Source organism: Mandrillus leucophaeus, unplaced genomic scaffold, assembly GCF_000951045.1.
Source record: "Mandrillus leucophaeus isolate KB7577 unplaced genomic scaffold, Mleu.le_1.0 Scaffold253, whole genome shotgun sequence".
Lineage (NCBI taxonomy): Eukaryota > Metazoa > Chordata > Mammalia > Primates > Cercopithecidae > Mandrillus > Mandrillus leucophaeus.
This window is the reverse complement of record NW_012102621.1, coordinates 447,865-469,426: the sequence shown is the minus strand read 5'-3', so window position 1 is coordinate 469,426 and position 21,562 is coordinate 447,865. Positions and strand designations below refer to the sequence as shown.

The 21,562-nt window shown below is 41.0% G+C and overlaps 1 protein-coding gene across 3 annotated transcripts in view; it reads right to left on the bottom strand.

Annotated features, from left to right (window-relative positions):
- Positions 1–21,562, bottom strand: part of PARN (poly(A)-specific ribonuclease) — a 203,494-nt gene that overhangs the window by 121,763 nt on the left and 60,169 nt on the right. For all 3 annotated transcript variants that reach the window (XM_011983662.1, XM_011983663.1, XM_011983664.1), the window contains 3 exons: positions 8,507–8,562; positions 6,904–6,990; positions 4,854–4,928 (listed from right to left, as the gene is read on the bottom strand). In XM_011983662.1, coding sequence (XP_011839052.1) covers positions 4,854–4,928; positions 6,904–6,990; positions 8,507–8,562 — 218 coding nt within the window. The remainder of the gene's footprint in view (positions 1–4,853; positions 4,929–6,903; positions 6,991–8,506; positions 8,563–21,562) is intronic.

The following is a 21,562-nucleotide window of genomic DNA, read 5'->3' as shown; positions in this document are numbered from 1 at the left end:
CACAGTGGCTCACACTTGTAATCCCAGCACCTTGGGAGCCCAAGGGGAGAGGATGGCTTGAGGCCAAGAGTTCAAGATCAGCTGAGCAAAATGGGAAGGCCCAATCTCTAGAAGAAAATTTTGAAAAAATTAGCAGGGTGTGGTGAGTGCATACCTATAGTCCTGGCTACTCAAGAGGCTGAGGCAAGAGGACTGCTTGAGCCCAGGAGTTCGATCGAGGCTGCAGTGAATTATAATCATGCCACCACACTCCATCTTGGGCAACAGAGTGAAACCCAGTCTCCCAAACAAAGTCAAAAATGGCTTTAAAAATCTTGATTAGAATAATACTCAAAGAAAAAAAAAAGGTGTCAGTTAAGAAGCAACTCCTTAAATGTAAATCAGAAATAGTTTGCAACAGAGCCAAAGAAGCCATTATAAGCTGCTACATAAATAGGCATTTAATGATTTTCTCAATGTTACATTATTGATCTAAGAGGCCCTCTGTTTCCGCTGAAATGAATAAGTAATTTGTCTAAGATAACATTAATAAGGGCCAGGCACAGTGGCTCATGCCTGTAATCTCAGCACTTTGGGAGGCCAAGGAGGGCGGATCACGAGGTCAGGCGTTTGAGACCATCCTGTCTAACATGGTAAAACCCCGTTTCTACTAAAAATACAAAACAAAAATTAGCCGGGCATGGCGGCAGGCACTTGTAGTCCCAGCTACTCGGGAGGCTAAGGCAGGAGAATCGCTTGAACCTGGGAGGCGGAGGTTGCAGTGAGCTGAGATCGCGCCACTGCACTCCAGCCTGGGTGACAGAGCAAGACTTTGTCTCAAACAAAACAAAACAAAACAAAATTAACAGGATTTGCAGCACATCAGATACCCTGGGTCCTTCTTATCATTAGAATCACCATTATAAAGAACAAATTTCACATTGTCTTTCAGTGAAACATCTGCATAATTTTAGAAATCACAGCAAAAGAGCAGAGACATTAGTTACATCCATCACATGCAAAACGGCATTTCCGAGTCACAATACCATGAATATCATTTATGCAATTCAGTATTCAACATTTACTTACTAATGTCAGACACTACCACTTTATGCACTGAAAACGCAATGGTGACTGAGACATGGTACCTACTCTCAAAGAGTTTACAGTCTATCTGTGAAAACAATACAAAAAGGTATACAAGATGCTATGAAAGCACAGAGAATGAGGTCCAGTACCCTACAAAGAGAGCCAGAGACAACATCAAAGAGGCCGGGTGCAGTGGCTCATGCCTGTAATCCCAGAGCTTTCGGAGGCTGAGATGGGCGGATCACTTGAGGCCAGGAGTTCGAGACCAGCCTGGCCAACATAGCAAAACCCCATCTCTACAAAAAATACAAAAATTAGCCAGTGTGGTGGTGCATGCTTGTAATCCCAGCTACTTGGGAGGCTGAGTCACAAGAATTGCCTGAACCCAGGAGGTGGAGGCTGCAGTGAGCCGAGTTCATGCCACTCCACTCTTGCCTGGGCAAAAGAAGAGACCCCATCTGAAAAAAGGAAGAGGGGAGGGGAGAAAAGAGGAGGGGGCCAGATTCTGGTGGGAGGTGATGACTACATAAAAGATTGGCTTCTTCTGGCAAAGGAAATGTTGTCAGAGGCACAACATGCTCAAACTGCCAAGTATTTTGTTAAGAGTTGCCTTTTGCATAAAAAAAGAGACTATAGCGGAAAATTAAACTTTACTAGCAAAGCTGCATGTATCAAGAGAACAGGGATCTACTTAACCTAGGACGAAAAAAGGTAAAATATCACAATTTCATCTTGGCCTATTCCCCATATCCCCTATTCAAACACACATTTATTTCCTCATGCTGCAGTGTGTGTCAGGCATGAGAGAGGACTCAGGGCTGAACAAGAGGGACCCAACATTGCCCTCAGGAAACCAACGCAATGAGCAATCAGACAATAGAGCGCTTCTGTGGCTACACATGATTCTGAAATGTAGCTCCCTGATTAGAGTTACCATGGAATAAAATACTTAGCTTAAAAGCTACTGTTTTAAGAATCGTCCAGTAGTAAAGGAGAGCAACTGTTATTTGACATCAGATATGATGGTATACCAGGAATTTGAAAAGAAACTTTGACATCTCACACACATAAAAAAGGAATCATGCTTGAATTTTCAAATAAATGCTACTAACTCAGGTTTTACAGACTTCAAAGCACTCTTACACACTGTTCACAGCAAGGGAGGCCAAGCAGCTATTTTAATAATTACCTACCACTGGTCAAGCACTGATTGTGTAGTACGGGGCTCTTTGCTGGAAACTTAATATCCATGATCTCATTTCATCCTCACAACAATCATGCAAAGTAACTATTATCTCCCTCTTACAAACACGGAACCTGCGGCTTTGAGGGTTTACATAACCTGCCCAAAGACACGTGGCTGACAAGTGGTGGAGGCAAAGTTAGTCCCCGTGTCAGTCTGTGAAACTCCGTTTATCCCGCTGCACAGCTTCAATGTCACTGAATGTGGCCAGCAAAGGAGCTGAAGAGTATACAGTGAGCAGAGGAGGCTGGATTAGACTGCAGGTCAGGACTTTGAACTCAATCTTCTTGCAGCCACGTTGAAGCCTCACTATAACTGTAACCTCAAGGTCCCCACTCCCACCTGAAGTTATCTTGAGCTTTCTAATAATTCAATCCCTCTGGATTCTCTCTAAACCATCTTTCTAAGGATGGTGGGGAAATGGATCACAGAAAAAATCTCTATGCAAAAATTAAAATATTTAACAAGCCACATCACACCCTGTATCCACCACTATCCCTGGTGTCTGATGCTCCTGAAGTACATTCCGCACTGAAATCTGCTATTAAAGAGCCATAATAAAAGCTCAAAACCATGCCAAGGTTCATTTACTCAATCTCATGGAATCCTCACAATAACACTAAAGTCCATACTATTACGCTCAGTTTACACAGATAAGCAGAAGTTCATCAACGTTAAATAAGGCACCCAAGGTCACACAACTGTAAGTGATGTTGCAGTATGATTCCAAAAGCCTAAGCTTTTCCCCTCTACAACACGGCCTGGATTCCTGCGATAGTCAGATAGTGAAAGAAAAATACCAAAATACTGTGATCTGAATTTGTATATCTGCAGAAATTTTCATATATAATTACTCAACAGATCTATCAGAATTATATAGTTTTACCGTGCGGCATTTTGTTAAAGTAAAAAACAAACATATCACTTAAATTTTTCACATCTTTTACATTATCAAAGCAGCATGGTACTTGAAATTTGTTTGAATATGTAGCTTAACAATACATATTTTCTTTTTTTTGAGACAGAGTCTCGCTCTGTCGCCCAGGCTGGACTGCAGTGGCACGATCTCGGCTCACTGCAAGCTCCGTTTCTCAGGTTCACACCATTCTCCTGCCTCAGCCTCCCGAGTAGCTGGGACTACAGGTGCCCGCCACCACACCTGGCTAATTTTTTTTTGTATTTTTTTTTTTTAGTAGAGACGAGGTTTCACCGTGTTAGCCAGGATGGTCTTGATCTTCTGACCTCGTGATCCGCCCGCCTCGGCCTCCCAAAGTGCTGGGATTATAGGCATAAGCCACCGCGCCCGGCCAACAATACATACTTTCATCAATATTTTATTCAAAAACTTTCCATCTTAAGAAAACAAAACATTTAATTGATGGTTAATATCAAAATTATTTAGGATCCTACAAAAACAGGGTGCCCCATCTTTTTAGAACTCTTTTATTTACTTATTTATTTGTTTGTTTGTTTGTTTTTATTGAGACAGGGCCTCACTCTGTCGCCCAGGCTAGAGTGAAGTAGGCATGGATGTTGGCTCACTGCAACCTCCAACTCCTAGGTTCAAGCAATTCTCCTTCCTCAGCCTTCCAAGTAGCTGGAATTACAGGTGCACGCCACCACGCCCAGCTAATTTTTGCATATTTAGTAGAGATGGGGTTTCACCTTATTTGCCAGGCTGGTCTCGAACTCCTGACCTCAGATGATCCGCCTGCCTCGGCCTCCCCAAGTGCTGGGATTACAAGCGAGAGCCACCGTGCCCAGCCTAGAACCATATTTTAAAAGCAAACAAAATATTCAGTTTATTTGTTTGTAAAACAAGGCTGGGCATAGTGGCTCATGCCTGTAATCCCAGCACTGTGAAAGGCTGAGGTGGGTGGATCATCTGAGGTCAGGGGTTCAAGATCAAACTGGCCAACATTGTGAAACTCCGTCTCTACTAAAAATATAAAAATTAGCCAGGTGTCATGTTGCACACCTGTAATCCCAGCTACTCGGGAGGCTGAGGCAGGAGAAGTTCTTGAACCCAAGAAACAGAGTTTGCAGTGAGCCAAGATTGCGCCACTGCACTCCAGCCTAGGCGACAGAGCAAGACTCTGTCTCAAACAACAACAACAACAACAAAAACAAGTATTTGATACGAGTTTAATGGATGAATAAATCTCAAATATGTATAAACAAATGGGGGAAGTACAGAGATGAACAGGTCAATGTAAGTATTAATTTACTATAGGTACTTCTCATTCTCAAAGTAAATCTGCAACTCACTTTAGAAAAAGTGCAACGAGAACGAGAAAGGAACAGAATGGAGGTAAATAAAAAAATATACTATGTAGTGTACCTAATGAATCAAAAGATTTGTCTTATTTTCTCATCCATACATGATACTTACTAATTATTTCATTTATTTCAGAGACAATCTCAAAAACCAGGCAGCAATGAGTGTAAGCTGACTGAGCCCACAGCTTTTAAATTAAGCAGGCAGCGGGAGGGCAACCTCTCACTGTATTTAATACACAAAACAGAAATCCAAAACACTTACCAATCTTTACTTGCTCGGGCTGGCTAAGGGAAACAAATGCTGATGTATCATCAATCCAGGATATCTGAATGTTACCTGCAATCGCAAATTAAAACTAAAGTGAATATTTGTCCATGTGGAGAGCTATCAGATTTAATGTGCATATCTTATATATTTCAGTATAGTCTATCTTTAAAGAGAGAGAAGGTGCTTATTTAAAACATGATCAAAATCTCAGCACTATAGAGAGTTAGCCTGTTTAAAGGCTACCACAGCAGTTATTTAGGTTAAAACTTCAAGAGAAGAGACAAACCAGTGGGAAAAGAAGCGATTAGAAATTTAACACAATAGAAAGATCTTTCCAGATTAAACCCTGGGGGGCTTGTCATCATTCAGTGCAATACCAGGATTGGAGACTTATTTACCTATCAAGACCACTAACAAAAATCAGAGACCAATAGGTTCAAAAACACAACTTTTTTTTTTTTGAGACCCAGGTGAGTGTCACCCTGTCGCCCAAGCTGGAGTGCAGGGGCGCAATCTCAGTTCACTGCAACCTCTGCCTCCTAGTTCAAGCAATCCTCGCACCCCAGTGTCCCAAGTAGCTGTGACTACAGGCACACACCACCATGCTTACACATAATCTTGTTGAAAACAGTGTTAGAGGCCAGGCGCAGTGACTCATGCCTGTAATCCCAGCACTTTGTAAGGCCGCGGTGGGAGGATCACCAGATGTCAGGAGTTTGAGATCAGCCTGACGAACATGGAGAAACCCCATCTCTACTAAAAATACAAAACTAGCTGGACGTGGTGGCATGTGCCTGTAATCCCAGCTACTCAGGAGGCTAAGGCAGGAGAATCGCTTGAACCCGGGAGGCAGAGGTTGAGGTGAGCTGAGATCGCACCATTGCACTCTAGCCTGGGCAACAAGAGCGAAACTCTGTCTCAAATAATAATAATAATAATAAAAATAATAGTGCTAGTACTTAAATTAACTTTGTATGCCTTAATGTTCGTTCTGACTTATTTTAAATATTTACATTCAGAAATGGTATGCCGTATTATCAGTGTAGAAGGCTCTGCTGTGAAAGTCTACTATTCTAAAATATCAATTTAAAATAAAGATAAGAAAAAATACATCGGGCTCAGTGGCTCATGCCTGTAATTTCAGCAGTTTGGGAGTCCGAGGCAGGAAGATCACTTGAGCCCAAGAGTTCAAGGCCAGCCTGGGCTACATGGCAAGACTCCATTTTCATTTTTAAAAAAATAAAAAATTAAATTAAATTTTAAAAAAATGAAAAATGATGTTAGTTATATGGGAGGCCTACTTTGTATCTGCTTTTTACTCTAAACGTTAAAATACAAGCACTTTAACTACTTTTAACAAACTCTTCAAATATTTTTTAAATGGCTACACACTAGAAGATACATAAATATTTATTAAACTTTTTTACTACTGGACATTTAGGTCTTGTGGCCTTCACTTTATCCAAGAATTTCCAGAGACTAGCTTAAATGCTTCGTTTGTTAAAGTAAGAGAGGTATTGCTGTGGGTTTACAATCAGAATGGTTTTCATAAACACATATCAGGAGACTGCTCAAACGAACCTAATCACATGACCTGGTAAAAAAGGAAAGAGAAGGACTGCCCTACATCACACACGTATCACAATTCCTGATCTACCCAAACATCTGTCACTTTGATTAATCTAAAGCAGAGACGACCTCCCCTCCCATTATGAAACATACAAGCCCTCTGAGTTTAATCTTAAAAATTATTTACGCTCAGCCACAGGTTATTTTCCCCGGTCAGTAGTAAGGGCAGTCATCATCATGGTGTTTTGCTTTCCATGAATTAATAGCTCTGTATTGTGAGGTGCTATTAAAAGTTTCTCAGATCACATTAGCACAAAGATAACAGTATCCTAAACCAGAAAATTCAAAGAGTGAAATTAAAACCTTGAATATTAACATTCTTTTATTCCCAGGCCAAAACTGTCTTTCTACTTCTGACCACCTATACCAAATGAATAGCAAAACCCTAAAAGGTACATCTGAACTTGTGACTTACCAAAGGCACTGAAAAGCTGGTAAAGGTCGCTGGTTTTCCATTCTTTGGGGAACGTCACATGCAGAACATGATCACGCTTAGGCTGCACTATAAGACAAATTTATGATGAAATGTTGATGTGAAAAGTGATCAAGTAAACCAGTGGTTCTTTGATGAAATTAAGTCTAAGCTAATATGCAGAACTGTTATGAATTCCTCATGATTACCAAACAACTCCTGAAAGTATGCCTAGGATTGGTAGGATTCTGCCATGGTAATCTAGACCTTAGGTTCTGATACATTACAGAACCCACAACAAACTGAACCCTATGCAAAGACATCTTCTCTTCTCATGAAGTTCCTGTGCAAATTATGTTCATTTTTAAAATTTTATATATACATATATATATATATATTTTTTTTTTGAGACAGGGTTTGCCCTGTCATCCAGGCTAGAGTGCAGTGGCACGGTAATAGCTCACTGTAGCCTCAAACTCCTGGGCTCAAGTTATCCTCCCACCTCAACCTCCTGGGCAGCTGAGGCTACAGGTGCATGCCACCATGCCTGGCTAATTTTTTTATCCTTTAATTTTATTTTTCTAGAGATGGGGGTCTCGCTATGTTGCCCAGGCTGGTCTCGAATTCCTGGCCTCAAGTGATCCTCCCACCTCGGTCTCTAAAAGTGCTGGAATTACAGGCATGAACCACCACACCCAACTGTGCAAATTATTTAGAAGAAAAATAAGGCTGCTCTGTTCATGAAGTTTCACTTCACTAAACATTTAACTTTCCCATTTTAATATACTTAGCTAAAAAAAAAAAAAAAGGCACTGTCCAAATTAAATGGACTATTTGTTAAGTAAGGCAATCCTGAGTCATAATCTTGTTTTCTAATCCCAAACCTAGACCTTTTCTGTGCAGCCCTAAGCAAGAGACCTAATCATTCTAACCACCCTGGACTATAAACTGGGAATGGCGATATTTAGCATCAGAATTCTTGTGAGAATGACAGACCAAAATATTAGTCTAACATGGAGGGCAACACAACAGTATGTCCTCAAACTATCATTGCAACAATTATTATCACCAAGTATAGTTCACCCACTTCTACCTGCCAATGACATGCATTAAGGTAAAAAAGAACAAATGAAACAGCAGAAAAAAAGCAGAGGAAAAGAAAAAGCAACTACCTCCCATAGACCCTCCATGTTTTTTAAAAAAAAAAAAAAAAAAAAAATCAACCTACTAAATTCAAATATATACACACTCAAGTAATTGGAAAATAGAAATTTTACCAAGATAACTGACAGCTAGCATATCTTAAAAATATATGATACTTATAAAAAATGATGAAATCAGAATTCTGCATGAAAATGAAATATATAGAGAAGATATGTATGTTTTTAAAATTCAATTCATGCATAAACTGGAAAATATAAGTGAAGTGATGACTAATGAATGCCCAAGAGTCCCATTAACTTAAGCATACTATTCATATCAACCACAAAATCACTACCCAATTTTAAGTGAAGAAAGCTTTTTCTTTAGTAATATTTTCCTGTTATCCCTTCCAGACCACACATTTAAATGCACAGATGAAATAAGAAAATAAAAATTTACTTACAGTCTGGTCCTTCCAAGTTTAGATAGGGGATATCCATGACCCTCATAAGAAATAACCTACAAGAAAAGACCAACAGGTAATGGGCAATTTCCTTTAAACGATAGGTGTTTTGACATTTTTAAGGTTGAATTAGAAAAAAAAAAAAATGTTTAATAAGCATTTACTAAATTTTTTAGTAGAAGCTCCTTGATATCACTCTATTTGTAAAATCATTTCTATTGGTTTTTTTTTTTTTTGAGATGGAGCCTCACTCTGCCGCCCAGGCTGGCGTGCAGTGGTGCCATCTTGGCTCACTGCAACCTCTTCCCCAGTTAAGTGATTCTCCTGCCTCAACCTCCCGAGTAGCTGGGATTACAGGCATGTGCCACCATGCCTGACTAATTTTTGTACTTTTAGTACAAACAGGGTTTCACCATGTTGGCCAGGCTGGTCACGAACTCCTGGTCTCAAATGATCTACCTGCCTCTGCCTCCCAAAGCGCTGGGATTACAGGCACGAGTCACCACACGTGGCTTTATTATTATTATTATTATATTATTATTTTGAGACGGAGTCTCATTCTCTCGCCAGGTTGGAGTGCACTGTCACAATCTTGGCTCACTGCAACCTCTGCCTCCCAGGTTCCAGCAATTTGCCCACCTCAGCCTCCTGAGTTGCCGGGACTACAGGTGCGGGCCACCACGCCCGGCTAATTTTTTGTATTTTTAGTACAGATGGGGTTTCCCAATGTTGACCAGCCTAGTCTCGAACTCCTGACCTCAAGTGATCCACCTGCCTTAGCCTCCCAAAGTGTTACAATTACAGGCGTGAGCCACCGCACCAGCCATGTAAAATCATTTCTAAAGCTCTGAAATTTTTTTCAGAGATTTTTCTCCTGGGCCAAATATTTATCACAAATAGAAAAAACAAACAAACAAACAAACAAACTGGTATCCCCAACAGTTTCTGGCACTCAGTAGCTGCTCAATAAATATTAGTTAACTGAACAAAATTAATCATCAAAGAGTCAAGGGAAAGTCCTTCGCAGAGCTGTCGTTTTAGTTAGTCCAAGTAAACAGAAAGAAAATAAATATTACCCATCTTACCAATCTAAGAACAAGTGTTTCTACAAATTCTAAGGGTAACCCTTATAATGGACATTTGTGAACTGAGAATGACAGCACAGGTTTCTTTTTTTTTTTTTAATGAAATGCAAAGTCAATGGATAAATGCTAATCTCTCTGGGTAAACTGTACAGTCTGAAATAAGTGACTGTCTCAAAAGGCCACATCATTATTCTCATTTAAAACACACTAAAAGCACAAAACAAAACAATCCTTGGTAAAGAAAACTATCACACTAATATAAATCATAGCAGTCATTTTATGTTTATCTTCCAAAATGGGTACAAAGGCACTTAAAAAAGAGTGCTTGTAAATTACAACTCTCTGTAATGCCATTCAATTTTCTTTTATTTGCAAGATTATGGACAAAATATCAGGCATTCTGTTGTGTGTAAGATTATTTTAATGAGTTTTACTTAGATAACAATATATTATGCATTTCTGGTAGAGACAACATTATACAGCAAATTAAAAAGGCAATCTATGTGCCCAAGAAGCAATTAGTTTGGCTTCACTGACCCACAATTAAGGAACATCATTACCAGGCATCCAAAAGCCAAGCAGAGCCAGGTGCAATGGCACGCCTGTAATCCCAGCACTTTGGGAGGCCAAGGTGGGTGGATCCCCTGAGGTCAGAAGTTCAAGACCAGCCCAACCAACATGGCGAAATCCCGTCTCTACTAAAAATACAAAAATTAGCTGGGCGTGATGGTGGGCACCTGTAATCCCAGCTACTCAGGAGGCTGAGGCAGGAGAATCGCCTGAACCCTGGAAGTGGAGGTTGCAGTGAACTGAGATAGCAACACTGCACTCCAGCCTGGGCAACAAGAGTAAAATTCTGTCTCCAAAAAAAAAAAAGCCAAGCAGGGCAAAAGCTACTTTACAAATCGAACCATCAGCATGAACAATACTGTTCTGTTAATGTCAGAAAAAACGAAGTCATGGTACTCTGTGGTTTGAGAATTTGTTGTCTGCCCTACAGTTTAATAAACCAAATGCTATGGCTAAGAAACCAAATTTATTTTTAGTTTGCTAATTTAGGCTCAAGTGTACTATTCTGGTTTTGTAAGCTGTTTTAACCAATTTAATCAATACTCCCTGCAATGCCAGAAGACAAGAAGATACATAATAGCACCTAGCATGGCAGGTTCTCAGTGAGGGCAGCTATCATTTTTTCTTAAATATTATTTTCCAACATAAACGATACACACTGGAACTATCATTATTATCGCCTACCAGAACCTAATAATAACAAAAGTTATTCCTAGGTTAGTAAGCTAGTTAATTAGGTAAGCTAACTAACCTAGGAATGACTTTTGTTATTGTTAGTCATGCTTCATATAATTCTCAGTTCTCCGTTTAGTAAATTTAGAAATAGTCTCCAATTTTAAACACCAAATTTATTTTAAAAGTTAATGAAGGCCGGGCACACTGGCTCACGTCTGTAATCCCAGCACTTTACGAGGCCAAGGCAGGCAGATTACCTGAGGTCAGGAGTTTGAGACCAGCCTGGCCAACTATGGTAAAACCCTGTCTCTACTAAAAATACAAAAAACTAGCAGGCGTGGTGGCAGGCACCTGTAATCCCAGCTACTTGGGAGGCTGAGATAGGAGAATCACTTGAACCCAGGAGGCAGAAGCTGCAGTGAGCCGAGATTGCGCCATTGCACTCCAGCCTGGCAACAGAGCGAGACTCCGTCTCAAAGAAAAATAAAAAGTTAATGAAACGTATCAAGCACCACAAAAATAACAGAGAACAAAAGTTGAATCAACAAAATGTTCACTGCTATACCATCAAATATGCCAAAAATCAAAATCAACCTCAGGATTTGATAATACATGGATGTCAATAAATTGTAGTTCAAAATTTCAATATATTAAAAGCAATCAAAATAACTATGAAAATGTCAAAACATGGATAACTTATAATTTTAAGTTTTAAAAAGGCACAAAATTTTATACTATGATTTTACCTTTATAAAATATTGATGTCATTAAGTCAAGAATAAAAAAATACCCTCCCTTCCCCCGCCAATAGCTTTGAGAAACTCTGAGCTTTGTTTCTCAAAATTCCTTTTATGATCATTTTTTAAACTTTAAAGGCTAACAGAACTGAGAAGCCCAGGGGAAATAACTAGAGACTTTCTTAGAAAAAGCCAACTGAAAATGCCATTTGAATTAATCTTTCATATACTATGCACTACCTCACCTGGTGGGAGGGAGAAAAATCTAAATATAAAAATATAAATATAAAACCATAAGTTTGAATTTGCAATTCCTGTATTTCTGTTTACAATTCTGTTATATTGCTAAAGTCATGGGACCGCAACAACTAATTTAGGAAACTCAATGTTGTACAAATACCAAGGAGGATTATACTAACAAAGAAAAAGAAGGCTCTCCCAATTTCTCTTACCATTTAGATGTTTTTAAAACATTTTTTTGAAAAATATTTTTTGTCAAGTAATATATAGGCTATGTGTTCTCTAATATTTCACCTGAATTTTCAATATTATCCGATTAAAGTAAGCAAAAATTTATTCTCAGCTAAAACACTCAAAAGATTTTTTTATTTTTAATTTTTATGAGTACATAGTAGATGTATATATTTATGGGGTACATGAGATGTTTGGATACAGGCATGCAATGTGAAATAAGCACATCATGGAGAATGAGGTGTCCATCCCCTCAAGCATTTATCCTTTCAGTTACAAACGATCCAACACCACTCTATTTTAAAATGTACAATTAAGTTATTACTGACTATAGTCACCCTGTTGTGCTATCAAATAGTAGGTCTTATTCATTCTATTTTTTTGTACCCATAAAAGCTATTTTTTAACGTAGTCAATCCTACACTATCTTGTTTGTTTACTCCACATTACCTTACACAGAAACCCCTTTCAAATGAATTATTAATAGCACTTCTCACTCTTCTCCTATACCTCCACCTTCACATCTGGGGTTTACAGGGAACTGAATAGCTCCAAAGCTCGGAAGAACACGAAAACCAACTCTGTGTGACTTGGCAGACTGCGGCTCTGGAGAGCGCCACACAATTGTGAAACTGACTCTAAAACTGTGGCTGAGCGTCTGCGGAACTGAACCAAAGTAAACTCTCCCAACGGCCTCCCACCGTCCTTATGCCATGCTGTTTCGAAGCCACTGCTCTGGTAACATCTCTGCCCTTCTGAAGTAAAATTAAAACATTTCAATGTAGGCATGCCTCATCCCAGCTGGCTGTCAAAGGGCCTGCACTGACTCCCTGGAATGATTTGATAAAATACTTCACATATGCATCATCCAACTTGACAGTTTTCATCCTAGCATATGAGGAAATGTACTAGGCAAGCAGAAATGCTGATAAAGACATGAAAGGATGTTCCATCACTGTGAACTGTATTGAAGAACAATCTCTCCCAGAAGGACTTTCATCTGCCAGATATCAAAAAGACACTCAGACTAACACTTGCATGAAACATTCTTTCTATTTTAGTGAATATCCGAGAGGGTGTAACACGGTAAAGACCCTCAAGACTGCGTGCGGGAGTCTTGCCACATTTCTGAAAGCTTTCTGATGAAATATTATTTCCCCACTTATTCTCTAAAAGACTGACATTAACCCTATCAAACACTAAAATTAAAATTCCCATTAGATACAATGGCTAATTTTACAAAAGAATTCTATCCTAAGAAACAATGTAACTCAAGTTCACATTCTAGATGCCATAGAGCAAGTTTTATCCTTTGTGGAATCTGTCATTTTTAAAATGTTGTACGAGTATATCACTGGCAGTGCTGGTTATCTTGACTTTCAAACAAGTCTGGAAAGACTCCAGAGTAAAGCACAGTATACCAGGGTCTTTTGCTCAGTATACTGGATCACTTCCACTCAGTCTCTTCACAGGCTACACAGCATATGCTACACAATACCTTTTATCTCCAAAGAGCCACCACCTCATCATCTCCAATACCCTTCTGCTGGGTGGCACTCACAAAAAGCCACCCTCCAAACTTTTTTGTGAAATGGGCAATATAGGCTGCGTGCGGTGGCTCACACCTATAATCCCAGCAATCTGGGAGGCCGAGGCAGGTAGATCACCTGAGGTCAAGAGTTCCAGACCAGCGTGGCCAATGTGGTGAAACCCCGTCTCTACTTAAAAATACAAAAATTAGCCAGGCATGGTGGCAGGTGCCTGTAATCCCAGTTACTCAGGAGGCTAAGGCAGGAGGAGCCCTTGAGCCTGGGAGGTGGAGGTTGCAGGGAGCCGAGATTGCACCACTGCACTCCAGCCTAGGTGATAAGAGCGAAACTCCGTCTCAAAAAATAAAAGAAAAGGACGGTATGAAACTGTGTCCCAGACTGCCTAAGAAGGCTCATTAGTTACTGAAGAATTTCATTTCAGATATAAAACTCTGATACATAGAACCCTGAACCCTTAGCAAAATGTGCTTCCCGGCCAGCTGGATCACCATCACCTGGGAACTTATTAAAGACACAAATTCCTGGGTGCCATCCAAGACTCCTGACTCAGAAACTCTGGACTGAGAATCATGGAGTTAACAGGAAAACAGTATATTCAATGTGGTGTTGTTAATTACCACTAAAGATGATGTAGCAATCAGCTGGATAATGACTTGTGCCAACTTCTTCAAAAGATATTAGTCTTAATGATTTGTTTATATTAAATCATTCTGTGGCTCCTCCCTGTTAATCCCACTGCTTCGGGAGGCAGAAGTGGGAGAATTACTTGAGGCCTGGAGTTTGAGATCAGTCTGAGCAACATGGGGAGACTGCTGTCTCTACAAAAAGTGAATTAGCTGGGCAAGGTGGCTTGTGCCTGTAGTCCTAGCTACTCAGGAGGCTAAGGCAGCAGGATTGCTTGACTCCATGAATTTGAGGCTGCAAGGAGCTGTAACGTGCCACTGCACTCCAGCCTGGGCAACAGAGACAGGCCCTGTCTCTACAATAAATAAATAATTAAATGAACAAACACATAAATAAAATACTTAGAAAAACACAAAACTAGCCGGTCACAGTGGCTCACGCCTGTAATCCCAGCACTTTGGGAGGCCGAGGCAGGTGGATCACTGGAGGTCAAGAGTTCGAGACCGGCCTGGCCAACATGCCAAAACCCCGTCTCTACTAAAAATACAAAAATTAGCCAGGTGTGGTGGCACATGCCTGTAATCCCAGCTACTCGGGAGGCTGAGGCAGGAGAATTGCTTAAACTCAGGAGACAGCGGTTGCAGTGAGCTGAGATTGTGCCATTGCATTCCAGCCTGGGGAACAGAGCAAGACTCCATCTCAAAAAAAGAAAAGAAAAGAAAAACACAAAACTTTGACACATAAAATTTTAAAAAAGAAAAAACTGCCAAGCACAGTGGCTCATGCCTATAATCCAAACACCTGGGGAGGCCAAGGCAGGCAGATAGCTGGAGCTCAGGAGTTTGAAACCAGCCTGGGCAACATGATGAACCCCACTGCTACAAAGAAATACAGAAAATTAGCCGGGTGTGGTGGCACGTGCCTGTAGCCCGAGCTACTTGGGAGGCTAAGGCAGGAGGAGCCCTTGAGCCTGGGAGGCGGAGGTTGCAGTGAGCCAAGATTGAGCCACTGCACTCCAGCCTGGGGGTCAGAGCAGGACTCTGTCTCGAAAAGATAAAAAAAAAGAAAAAAGAAACTATGAATAAACAAAAGAAAAACATAAAACTATTAAATACCAAGGACTACCTCAAAATCCAGAAGGCAGTAACATAAGCCTTCTACCACTCCTTGAAACTAGGAGGTCGAACTGTAGCATGCGACTAGGTTCTCTGCAAGAGATAAACTGGGCGAAATTACTGCTGACAGCTGCTATTCTTGTTTTTAAGACAACCAAAAAAAAAAAATTAAACTATTCTCTTGGTAAGTCATTAGCAAAAGTCTAACCCGTTTCTGTGAATTGGCCACAAGTTAAGCTTTAGCCACCAATGCAGAACTAAAGATTAGCAAACACCTGAGGGAGTAACACACACAATACAAAAGAATCAGACACCTCTAACATTATCAAAATCCTCCACCCTTACCACAAAGCTTCAGACACAGATTATGTAAGTACAAGCACATAAAGATTAAAGGTTATTCTATGATGACACAGTGGCTTGCCTTGGACTGTGGCTGATCCAAGTCGTTCCCTAGTAGTCCGGTGAATATAAATGGGTTGCAAAACAATGCTGCTATTAACCCATTTTATGCAGCTGTGCTCAAGAAAACAAAGTATGATATTCAAAAATGCACGCAAGCAGTCCGAAAGCTGATTCAGGAATACTTTGGATGGAGACTCAAACCTCTGGGAACTGAAAAGATCATTATAGTTCCTTCAAATTCTACATTACCAAATCTATAAAATCACAGATTTGATTCACAAAGGAAAGGAAATACTTAGTTTTGCTCCTGAGGCAGCAGGTTTTCCAGTCCTAAAACTGATGGCAGAGGAGGAGCATGAATCAGACAGGTGACCACTTTAAGAAGCAGTTAGCAAAAAATGGTCACACCCAGTGTTGGAGCCAGTGCAGCGCAAGGCATGCATGTACTGACAAGAGCTCCAACCACGAAGGAAGGTTGTGAGTAAACCACGACAGATCTGGCTGGTAGGCCACTGAAGCCTGTCTACGTGACACTGACCATGAGTTTTAATGTGTTTGAAAATTCCTTATCGTGTGTGTGTGTGTGTGTGTGTATATATATATATAATTCTTTTAAAAATATTTTAAGTTATGGGATACATGTGCAGGACATGCAGGTTAAATACGTATCTTTTAAATTGAGACAGGGTCTATGTTGCCCCAGCTAGACTCAAACTCTTGGTCTCAAGTGATCCTCCCACCTCAGCCTCATAAATGGCTGGAACGACAGGTGCACACCACCGCACCTGGCTTTTTTTTTTTTTTAAGTTATACAATTATATAACTAGTATAATCTCAATCTGCAAATGAAGAACATTGATCTCAATTAGTAAATGAAATAGACACAGAACACAAACTAGCAGGAAACTAAGAGGACAGCTTTTTTTCTTCTGGGCTGAGGAATTATCAGTGGGATTTTTTTGTGTTTTAAAAAGAAAAAAAAATTAAGTACAAAAATTCCTAACTAAAATCACATTTATCATGGCTTGTTCAGCCTCAGTTGCTCCTCTCCTGTCTGGAAGTTATGGGTCCCCCTGTACTGAGAACGGGAGGCAGATTTTTCCAAGTTCAGCTACTTGCCCTTGGCCACCATGGGGGCAGACCCTAAGCTTCCCACTACCTGCCCTACACACACAGGCCCTTTCTCCCGCGTGCCTTTTAACCTGAGCTGTCTCCACAGCCTCCCTGTGAAATGGTAAGCCTACAGTCCCAGCGGGAGCAGCTAGGGTCAAGGGTTTTCGTCCTAAACCACTAGTCAAAGCCCTTGTGTATATAAGAGAAGCAAGTGCTTGGGATACAACATTCCAGAAACATTTTTTTATAATACTCGAAGGGCTGATTAAATTATGGCTTTGTGTCATGGCACAGAGCTGGTACAAAAAATGAGGTTGCTGTCTGAGGAAGAGCTTTGGGTACAGCGAATTTTCAAGGCAACAGGAACAACAGGCAGTGAAGAGAGCCATGTGGCCGGAGATCAAAAGGACAACCTTCCCATGACTGCAGTGCAAAGCAAGCTGCTACCTGGGCATGGGGCTTGCCAGGCACACCTGGTCCCACACACCGTGATCACCATCAGGAAAACGAGTGAATCAGCATCTCAGGGTGAGGAGACGCCTCAGAGGTATATGGACACAGGGGCTTAGTTTGCATAATGATGCATACACAGGACTGGAGGATCTAGACAGACTTCTAATGTCATGACATGTCTTAATAAAGAAGAACAGAGTTTATTCTGGTCTCTCTTCCTAGCAAAAGGAAAAACCTCAAGCCCCCAAACTCTTTATCCTTCCTCCTAAGAACTCAGTATTTTCACTCCCTGAGTGAAAATTTGCATTTGTGTCCATCTGCTTTCTGCTTCCATCAAGACTACACTTCCGATTTCTTAAAAAAGAGATTTCCAAATAAAATTGTACCCCTCTCCTACCACTAGACTGGGATACAGAAATGTTGAATACAATCTCATCTCAACACAATTTAAGCACAGAATTAACTTGCGGCTCACCCCAAGTCCCAAGCCTTCTAAAGAGAAATTGAAAACTTTACCGACTGGCAGCTCTACTGTACTTGCAAATGGTCTTGGTATTTCCTTTAGGGTGCAGAAGTAAAAGCACTTCATAAGAACCCGTATGCAAGGCTCATCATTATACATATTTATGTGCTATAAAAAACTAATTTTATCATCCAGGGTAGGAAGCATGCAGACATCTGTCACAAAATAAGCTCATTTATTTTGCTCACTAAAGCTCCTGTGTAAAATAAGGGTAACCACTGGCTAGATGGGAGTGACTGTGGCATCAGTTATTTTAATTTCACTCAGGTGGGGGGAATACAGTTTTCAATCTAGCTGCTTGCTGTTTTGACAAACAGAGCGTTACTCAACATTTGTCCTGAAGCCAACTCATGTCCTTTCTTAGATACATACAACACTAAAACAAAGGCAAAAGAAAAGGAAGAAAAAAAAAAACCAGCAGCTCATTTCAACAGTCTCCATCAAATGAAGCATATCAAATTACATCAACTAAAAACATTAAATTAAGCATTATACAAAGGCAATGCCTGCAGGGCCTATAAAACAACACACTGTAAAGTGTCAGAGGAAACAAGCCCCACACAATCCAATGGTCTAAGTCAACATCTTTTAGAGACTGTGCTCAGGCCAAACATTAAGAGAAAAGGAAATCTTCTTTCAAAGAGACTAACATTGTCTCTTAAAAAGATATGCAACCAACTATAGCATTGTCCCTTATAGAGACTGTGTGCTATGGAGGAAGAATCCCTTCTGAGTGGAGCACAAGCTTGATGATCCTTGACTGCCACTCCCGGGGCCCTAGGCAGATGTCTCGGCTTTAAAATGGGCACATTTTTCCCTACCTGTGAGGTCTGACTGCCTTTAGAAAAAATAGTCAATGCAGGTGACATACTGTGCATAGTGGAAGGTGTTCAAAGGATAAGCTATTTGATAGGTAGCCCAAATTTCTTAGAGTATACTGCTAATCCTTGAACACTGCAAATTAAGTGCTAAACAGTTTTGGAAATAACTATTGCCCACTTGCTCCTAGCCAGGACCAATGCAAAACTGGAAATAGCTAAGACTGCTGACTTTACTACTAACATGCCTACAGTGGGCTGAATGGTGGCCTCCAAAAAGATATGTACACTTTCTACTCCCTGGAACCTCTGAGTGCTGCCTTAGTTGGAAAAGGAATCTTAGTAGATGTTTTTATATTAAGGACCCTGAGATGAGATTATCTGGGATTGTACAAGTGGGGCCTCACTGCCATCACACATGTCTTCATAAGAGAGAGGCAGAGACAGGACACACACACACAGAGGAGGAGGAGGAGGCAATGTGACCATGGGGACAGAGACTGGTGTGATGTGGCCCTAAGCAGAGGGATGCCAAGGAATGCCGGCAGCCACTGGAAGTCAGAGGAGGCAAAGGACGGATTCTTCCCCAGAGCCTCTGGAGGGAGCTCGGCAATGCTGATGACTTGATTTGAAACTTCTGGCCTCCAGAACCATGAGAGATGTATTCACCTAAAACACTTGGTATTTTAAGCCACCAAGCTTGTAGTAACTTGTTACAGCAGCCACAGAACACTAATCCAATACCCTATTACAGAGGAGGCAAGCTGCTTAAATATACATCCAAGGGTTGACTGATTTCCTTCTACCTCAACAAGTTACTTTTTAAATTATAATAATAACAAGTTATTAAGCCAGACAGAAATGTACTTTAAAGTAACCAGAGCAAGCACAAGAACAGCTCAGCTCAGCACATGGACTGCCCCTGTAGTGCTGCAGGGCTAGCATACCAAGTACAGGTTGCTGGGTGGGTGGCCTGTAAGGTTTCTTTAAAAAGTAGCCTTTTGATGCTGCCACAGAAGTGGCAATCAAGATTACACGGCAGAAATTAGATAAGGCAGTATCAACTTGAGGCAAGTAGTCCCTTCCTCGAAGTAGCACTTGTTTCCAGTCCTAAAAAACCAGACTCAAGGCTTCACAGTAATTTAATGTGCCCTGTCTTTTGCCTTTGTGAAAATCAGTGAGTGTATTAAACTTTGAGGGTAATCAAACCAAGCCAATTCATGGAGATTCTTTTTATCATGGTAACTTGGGGAGCCAAAAACAAATAAACAAGACTTTGAGGCAAAATAAATGGGTTTGGTCAAAGTATGTGAGGAAGAAAAAATGCATCTTGTGTATTGGGGAAAATATATTTTGTGAACTAGGGAAAAACTGGCTTCAAGTCTTCTGGATTCTGGGAGGCTGCTCGAAGCATCTGCAGTGCTATAATTTTACTCCTCCATGGCACCTGACTCCAAAATTTACATAATCCAGAAGAGGTTGAAAATGGGGACTCCATTTTTTTTAAAAGACATATTTCCTGGGCTCTTTATGATTAAAGAGTAGTATCAACAATCACACCACTGTTCACATGCAGCCAGTTTATGATACACTGTGCTCCCTATTCCAGGATCCAGACCCATTTTTGATAAAAGCTATGGGGCAGAGGATATCATATTTTAAAAGATTTATTACTCCTTTATGTAAGCATTTTAATACAAAATTAAAGAATAAGTACTACCAAGTTCTTGGGAAAGCCAGCCAATAAGAAAGGGGCCTACGATCACCAATGCCATAAGTGTCCTCCTTCCTGCCTTCCCTGACCTCGGTTCTGGCATCACCAGGGGCTTCTGGGAAAGGGATGAGAAGGGATGTGCCTGGCACAGGCAGACAAATGGAGGAGGCTGTGTTCTCGACCCTACTGCCTCACAAATCAGCCTCACCAGCGTCAAAAGGCTCAACACAAATTAGTGCAAATAACACACAGGGCAGGTATTTTCTTCTCACTTACAACCCAACTTTGCAGCAAGACCTTTAAAATTAAGATGCAAAGACAGGTATAAAGTGTTTTCTTAGTAAGATATCTAAATTGCCATTATTAAAAAGTTTTTATTAGCATCATGTATGTGGGCCACTTTGCCTCTATCAACACAGAGAGACTGTCACCCAAGGGTCCTCAGCTCGGAACACACCGCCTGCTGTGTTTCTCCACCATCACCCTTTCATAAAATGAAAAACTACCCAGCACCGTGGGAGGCCGAGACGGGAGAATCTCTTGGGTCCAGAAGTTCAAGACCAGTCAACATGGAGAGACCCCATCTCTACGAAAAACTTAAAAAATAGCTGGGTGTGGTACCATGCATCCGTACTCCCTGCTACTTGGAGGGTGGGGCAGGAGGATCCCTTGGGCCCAGGATGCAGTGAGCCATGTTTGCTCCACTGCACTCCAGCCTGGGTGACAGAGCCAGACTCTGTCTCAAAAAAATAATTTAAAAAAATGCCGGGTGCTGGCCGGGAGTGCTGGCTCATGCCTGTAATCCCAGCACTTTGGGAGGCTGAGGTGGGCGGAGATCGAGACCATCCTGGCCAACATGGTGAAACCCGTCTCTACTAAAAATACAAAAAATTAGCAGGGCATAGTGGCACGTGCCTGTAGTCCCAGCTACTCAGGAGGCTGAGACAGGGGAATCGCTTGAACCTGGGAGGCGGAGGTTGCAGTGAGCCGAGATCGCACCACTGCACTCCAGCCTGGCAACAGAGCAAGACTCTATCTCAAAAAAAAAAATTAAAAAAAAAAAAAATGCTAGGAGTAGTGGCTCACATCTGTAAACCCAACACTTTGAGAGGCTGAGGTGGGCAGATCACTTGAGGCCAAGAGATCGAGACCAGTCTGGCTAACATAGTTAAACCCTGTCTCTACTAAAAATACAAAAATTTG